Source organism: Oratosquilla oratoria, chromosome 10, assembly GCF_046742065.1.
Source record: "Oratosquilla oratoria isolate Oo_2021 chromosome 10, ASM4674206v1, whole genome shotgun sequence".
NCBI lineage: Eukaryota > Metazoa > Arthropoda > Malacostraca > Stomatopoda > Squillidae > Oratosquilla > Oratosquilla oratoria.
Window position 1 is genome coordinate 19,188,342 of NC_134786.1, and position 7,500 is coordinate 19,195,841.

A 7,500-nucleotide genomic window follows, 5' to 3' on the forward strand; every position below is an offset into this window, starting at 1 on the left:
TGGTACTTTATATATTGGTACTATATTTGCATTTTTCCAGTCTTCCGATATTTTTCCTTTTTTAAGTGAGCAGCTTATTACCTTATATACTTTCTCTATTAGTTCATCTATACATTCTTTTAGTATCCAGTTTGCAATTCCATCCTGCCCGTGCGATTTCCTGACATCAAGTTTTATTATTTGGTCCATTATTTCTTTTCTTGTTACAATTATTTCACTCATGGGCGGGGATCTCACTTCACTTTTTTCATCCCCATGCTGTATATTTTCTCTAGTGAACACAGACTTGAAGTGTTTGTTCATGAATTCAATCATTTCTATATCTTCTGTTTATTCTATGTCTCCTTGGCGTAATTTTACTATTTCCTGTTTGCTTTTTAATTTACTGTTCACATATCTATAGAATAATTTTGGTTGGTCCTTACATTATTCTATTATGCCTTTCTCATAGTTTCTTTTTTTTCTCCCTGCGCATTTTTACATATTCATTCCTTAGATTGATATATATTTGCCACTTTCCAGTTTTTTTATATTTTCTCCATCTTTTCCAAGTTTTATCTCTTCTATCTTTCGTATCACTGCACCTTATGTTACACCAACATTTAATATACACCTTTTCCTGTTTTTTGTCTTGGTACATATCTATTCACTCATTCGTTGTAGATTTCTTTCAAAATCATCCATTTCTTTTCCACTTCTGTCTCTTTATTGTAGAATTTTTCCCAATTCACCTTTTGAAAGAAGTTTCTAAGTTTTTCAAAATCTGTTTTGCTATACACCAGTTTTCCTTTTCTGTATTTCTCTTTTAGTTCAAGCTCAAGTAGTATGTGCTTACTTTTCTTGTATTCAATTTTATCCACAATTTCAGGCTCTGATGTAAATACTAGATTTAGTCTCGACGATTCTTTATTATTTCTATAGCTGGCATTTTCTTTTACCAATTATGTCATTGTATATTCTATAGTCATGTCAAGTACTATATTTCCCCAAAGGTCCTCTCTACCTTTCACTATCATCTCTTCCCAACATATTTCTTTACAGTTAAAATCACCCATAAGCACTACGTTTCCTCCGTCCTTCAGTGTCTCATTTAATGAATGTCTTGTGTCTTCTAACATTTTAGAATAATCTTTTTTCCAAGAACCCGTTTTTGGGAGACACATAAGTCACCACAAACTTTATACTTTTTATGTCACTATATTCAACTTTTATCATAATCATTTCAACACTATTTTCTCCCGCCGTAACCTTCGTCACATTTAAGCTTTTCTTAGTCAAAAAAAATGACTCCTCCACCTTGTTTTTCCTCTCCATTTTTTATCCAGTGATAATATAATCTTTGTCCAACACTATTTGATGGTAATGCACCCCTTAATTTTATCTCCACAATTCCCATTATATCTAGTTTTTCTTCTCACAGATGATCAATTAGGGCGTTTAATCCTGAGGTGAGACCGTCTATATTAGTATAATTCACTTTTATTATCATTATTATTATTATTATTATTATTATTATTATTATTATTATTATTATTATTATTATTATTATTATTATTATTATTATTATTATTATTATTATTATTATTGTTGTTATTATTATTATTATCATCATCATTATTATTATTATCATCATTATCATTATCATTATCATTATTATCATCATTATTATTATTATCATCATTATTATTATTATTATCATTATTATTATTATTATCATTATTATTATTATTATTGTTGTTGTTATTATCATTATTATCATTATTATCATTATTATCATTATCATTATCATCATTATTATTATTATTGTTGTTGTCGTTTTTGTTGTTGTTATTTTTGTTGTTGTTGTTGTTTTTGTTGTTTTTATTATTCTTGTTGTTGTTGTCGTCGTCGTCGTCGTTGTCGTTGTTATTATTATTATTATTATTATTATTATTATTATTATTATTATTATTATTATTATTATTATTATTATTATTATTATTATTATTATTATTATTATTATTATTAATTATTATTTTTGTTATTATTATTTTTGTTATTATTATTTTTGTTATTATTATTTTTGTTATTATTATTTTTGTTATTATCATTATTATTTTTTTTTATTATCATTATTATTATCATTATCATTATTATCATTATTATTATTATTATTATCATTATTATTATTTATCTCGTTCTCTGTTCCTTTTTTCTTCTTCTTCTTCTTCTTCTTAGTGTCTTCTCTCTTTTTACATCATTACTCATTATCATTATTATTATTATTATTAATGTTATTATCATTATTATTGTTGCTATTATTATTGTTGTTGTTGTTGTTGTTATTATCATTATTATTGTTGTTGTTATTATCCACTCTATTATTGTTGTTGTTATTATCATTATTATTGTTGTTGTTTGTACAGCTTATCAGATTGTTATTGTTGTTATTATTATTATTATTATTATTATTATCATTATTATTATTATCATTATTATCATTATTATTATTATCATTATTATTATTATCATTATTATTATTATCATTATTATTATTTATCTCGTTCTCTGTTCCTTTTTTCTTCTTCTTCTTCTTAGTGTCTTCTCTCTTTTTCCTCATCGTTCATTTCTTTTTTATCCATGTATTTTTATAGTTTTCACTATTTGCCTATCTTTCTGCTTTTGCTAATACGTCTGCTACCAATTGTGACCTTAATTTGAGCTTTAGAGGTCGATTTTTTCTTTTGAGTTTTGCTCCACTCTATGTACTTCTATTTCTTTTTCTAATTCTTGTTCTTCGTCTTGTACAGCTTTCAGAGTGTTTTTTGCTGATTCCCTCTCCTCTTTTTCTCTCAAGTACCTGGTAAACTAGGTTATGTTTTTCCTTTATACCACATACTACTATGCACTTCTTTTTGTCTACTGTATCTCTAACCCAATTTTCTTTCTCTTTTAATTACTTGAATAACTGTGTCTTTGGTATTCTCCTGCATTTGTTGTTCGGTTATTTCTTTGAAAGCTATTTTTTGGTTTTGTTGGTACTTTTTTCATTATATTCTAATTTTTTGTAAGTCCTCTATATTTCGTTCAACCTTATCAGTCACCTCTTTAATTTGTTTATTTGCCTCTTTTTTAAGATCTCACTATTGGTGCTACTTTTGTTTTTCCTCTTTTCATTCTAATTTTTTACTTTGATTAATTCGTCTTTCAAATCACTTATTTCGTTATTTATTTCCGCATTTTCTTTATTTAATTCCCACAGTTCTTTATAGGTTTCGTTGAACTCATTCTTTAGGTGCATAATTTCTTTCACTAGTTGTATAATCTCTTGATTCCATGATCTCATCTCCTTTTCTATATATAATTCTACTCAGTTTTCTGTCATATTTATTAAATCCAGAAGAAAAAAAAATCTTCTTCATTATGCCTTAGAACACCCAATGGTGTTTCAATGTTTACGCTACGCTTCGGTATTGTGCCAGTAGGTGTATCTACTCTTTCAATGCTTATGTTGGGTTCAGTTTCATTGTCATTTCCTTGTCTATTTCGATTCATTTTAATTTTCTTCAATATTCGCCATTTCTACTATATTAAATCATCACTGGTATCCACAAACAATTCCCCTCCCATTCAACACAAACTAGATTTCCTGATATATTTATAGTTGTGAAGTCCCGTTGTTTCTCGGGAGTTCTAGTTGAGACGTCTTTATACTGTGACGATCGACGTGTGTGTGTGTGTGTGTGTGTGTGTGTGTGTGTGTGTGTGTGTGTGTGTGTGTGTGTGTGTGTGTGTGTGTGTGTGTGTGTGTGTGTGTGTGTGTGTGTGTGTGTGTGTGTGTGTGTGTGTGTGTGTGTGTGTGTGTGTGTGTGTGTGTGTGTGTGTGTGTGTGTGTGTGTGTGTGTGTGTGTGTGTGTGTGTGTGCGTGTGTGTGTGTGTGTGTGTGTGTGTGTGTGTGTGTGTGTGTGTGTGTGTGTGTGTGTGTGTGTGTGTGTGTGTGTGTGTGTGTGTGTGTGTGTGTGTGTGTGTGTGTGTGTGTGTGTGTGTGTGTGTGTGTGTGTGTGTGTGTGTGTGTGTGTGTGTGTGTGTGTGTGTGTGTGTGTGTGTGTGTTTGTATATGTATAAACTCAGTCACCTGTGTGCGTGCAAACATAAGTATTTGACCGTATACATGATACATACGAAATTCATGCACCCAAACATACCTACCTACATACCAAAAGATATTTCCCCCTTTATATGGATGATGAATGAGTCAAAACATACATCCACCGTACACCTATCCCACACCCACGAAAACTTATTCGTTAAATCTCATCACCTACTAAATGAAGGATCATCCTGAGCCCCACCAAGCTGCCCGGGTCTAAAGCAATGAAGGGAAACACATCGCTATTACAGCACGGGAGTATGACGCCTTCCCCCCCCCCAACATTATAACGATGCTTAGTTTGAATTTGAATGTTTTTGTTTGTTTGTTTGTGTGTTTGTTTGTATGTTTTTGTTTGTTTGTTTGTTTGTTTGTTTGTTTGTTTGTTTGTTTGTTTGTTTGTTTGTTTGTTTGTTTGTTTGTTTGTTTGTTTGTTTGTTTGTTTTCTTCCTTGTTTGCTTGTCTTTTATTTGTTTGTTTGTTCGTTTGTCTTTCTTAGCTGCCCTCTGCAGTCAATTTGCTTAATTGATTTAATAATTTACTTATTCATTCATTTATTTATCTTTTAACCTATTTACTAATTTATAAATTAATTCATTTATTTATTTATCTATTCATCTATTCATTTATTTATCCATTTCTTTAATGATTTTGTTTATTTATCTATTCATTTATTCAAATATTCATTTGGTCATTACTTTATCACTTACCTACTTATTTACTTCTTTATTTATTCATTAATTGATTAATTAATTAATTAACTTGTTTATTTATTCATTCATTTATTTATTAATTCATTTTTGTTATTTCCACTCGTTGAAATATGTACAGTAGATAAGAAGAAGGTTATGTGACTTACACGAAGGTTACGTTCCCGCTGAATCCAGGTGGACAGGCCCAGGTAAGCGCCACGCGGGCCTTGTCGGTGGAAGCGGCGTGTTGCGCAGCCGTCTGCACAACAGGAAAGAGAAACAATGAGAATCAACAAGATGCTTGCCCCGAATACAACAAATTCTAAGTACACAGAGTCTACCCACCTCCAGGATGGCGGAGCTTATAAGTGAAGTCATTTTGTCCCATCCGGATCCAAAAGGGGGGTTACACATTGTCATATTGACCCCGACCTAGTTTTGATGAAATGTGAATGGACTTTGTGTACCTAGACTTTGAACAAATAGATGACCAATATACAACACGTGACTAAAAGCTTTACATGATAATTAATAGTTTTTCAGTGAGGGTAACTAGATTATGTAACCAAATATTTTGAATAAGGTACTATACTAGCAATTAATTCTTAGTATGTCCAGTAGAAAGCGTACAACCCGTCAGTAGTTTCTGCGGGCATTTGTATTCTGTTCGTATACAAACTTGTCAATACTCAGGGTCAAAATACAAACTCGTTCCACTTATAAGGAAACCATTTTCTCAACCTCCCGCGCGCGCGCACACACACACATTCACACACGCACAAACGTACACGCACACACACACACACACACATTCACACACGCACAAACGTACACGCACACACACACAATACACCAATTTGGAAAAGCGACCACATACTACTTGAGTTTGAACTAAAAGAGGAAATATATATGGAAAGAAATGAGAAATACAGAAAAGGAAGACTGGTGTATAACAAAACAGACTTTAGAAAACTTAGAAACTTCTTTCAAAAAGTGAATTGGGAAAAATTCTACCATAAAGAGACACAAGTAGTAGAGAAATGGATGATTTTGAAAGAAATCTACAACGAGGGAGTGGATAAATATGTACCAAGACAAAAACAGGAAAAGGTGCTGGTATAACATAAGATGCAGTGATGCGAAAGATAGAAGAGATAAAGCTTGGAAAAGATGGAGAAAAGATCAAAAACCTGGAAAGTGGCAAATATATATCAATCTAAGGAATGAATATGTAAAAGTACGCAGGGAGGAAAAAAGAAAATATGAAAAAGACATAATAGAAAAATGTAAGGACCAACCAAAATTATTCTATAGATATGTGAACAGTAAACTAAAAAACAAACAGGAAATAGTAAAATTACGCCAAGGGAATATAGAATACACAGAAGATATAGAAATGGCTGAAGTCATGAACAAACACTTCAAGTCTGTGTTCACTAGAGAAAATATACAGCATGGGGATGAAAGAAGTGAAGTGAGATCCCCGCCCATGAGAGAAATAATTGTAACAAGAAAAGAAATAATGGACCAAATAATAAAACTTGATGTCAGGAAATCGCACGGCCCGGATGGAATTGCAAACTGGATACTAAAAGAATGTATAGATGAACTAATAGACAAAGTATATAAGGTAATAAGCTGCTCACTTAAAGAAGGAAAAATACCGGAAGACTGGAAAAATACAAATATCGTACCAATATATAAAGGGGGAAACAAGGACAAAAATTGTGAAAAAGTTATTAAAAATAGGACAAAACATCTGGAGGAAAACAATATAATGAACAATTCGGATTTAGACAGGGAAGGTCATGTGCCCCAAATTTGACCTGTTTCTATTTCAGTCTATTATAGTACAAGAAAGGAATGGATGGGCTGATTGTGCTTTCCTAGAATTACAAAAAGTTTTTGATAAAGTTTCACACACAAAAAAAATATTAAGAAAACTGGAAGCCATAGGAGGGATACAAAGAAAAATATTAAAATGGATGGAGGATTTCTTGCATGGAAGAAGAATGAGAGTGGTACTCAGAGATAAGAGATCTACTTGGGAAGAAGTGATTAGTGGTGTCTCACAGGGATCAGTATTGGCTCCGATAATGTTTGCTATTTATATAAATGACATGCATGAGGGTGTAGAATGTTACATAAACTTTTTGCAGACGACCTAATACTGAGGAAAATAAGTACATAAAAGGACTGTGAGTATCTATAGAATGACCTAAACAGGGTCTGGGAATGGAGTCAGAAGTAGGAAGTGGACTTCAACATAAAGAAATGTAGCATAATGGAATCTATAAAATGTAAAAAAAAAAAAAAAGAATATCAGGACAATACAAAGTCGGTACAAAGGAAGTACAGAGAGTTCTAAAAAAGACCTTGGAGTGATTATCACAAAGGACATGACTCCTGATAAACAGATAAATAAAATTGTCGAAGAAATCTACAGCTTGTTAAGGTCAATAAAGGTGACCTTTACCTACTTGGACGAAGAAATGGTAAAGAAAATACTAATCACACTGTTAAGACCAAAACTGGAGTACGCAACGGCATTATAGATACCCAGTACTAAAAAGAATATAAAGAAAATTGAAAGAATCCAAGGAGCAGTTATGAAGATGGCCCCAACACTTTCAAAACTGTCATATGAAGAGAGATTGTCAAGGTTGGAATTGCCGACTC

At 31.7% G+C, this 7,500-nt stretch overlaps 1 protein-coding gene across 1 annotated transcript in view; it reads right to left on the reverse strand.

The window, feature by feature from the left end:
- LOC143028991 (putative defense protein 3) overlaps window positions 1-7,500 on the reverse strand; it is a 33,723-nt gene that overhangs the window by 2,462 nt on the left and 23,761 nt on the right. The window contains exon 4 of the mRNA XM_076191336.1: window positions 4,989-5,080. Within this exon, the coding sequence (XP_076047451.1) occupies window positions 4,989-5,080 (92 nt within the window). The remainder of the gene's footprint in view (window positions 1-4,988; window positions 5,081-7,500) is intronic.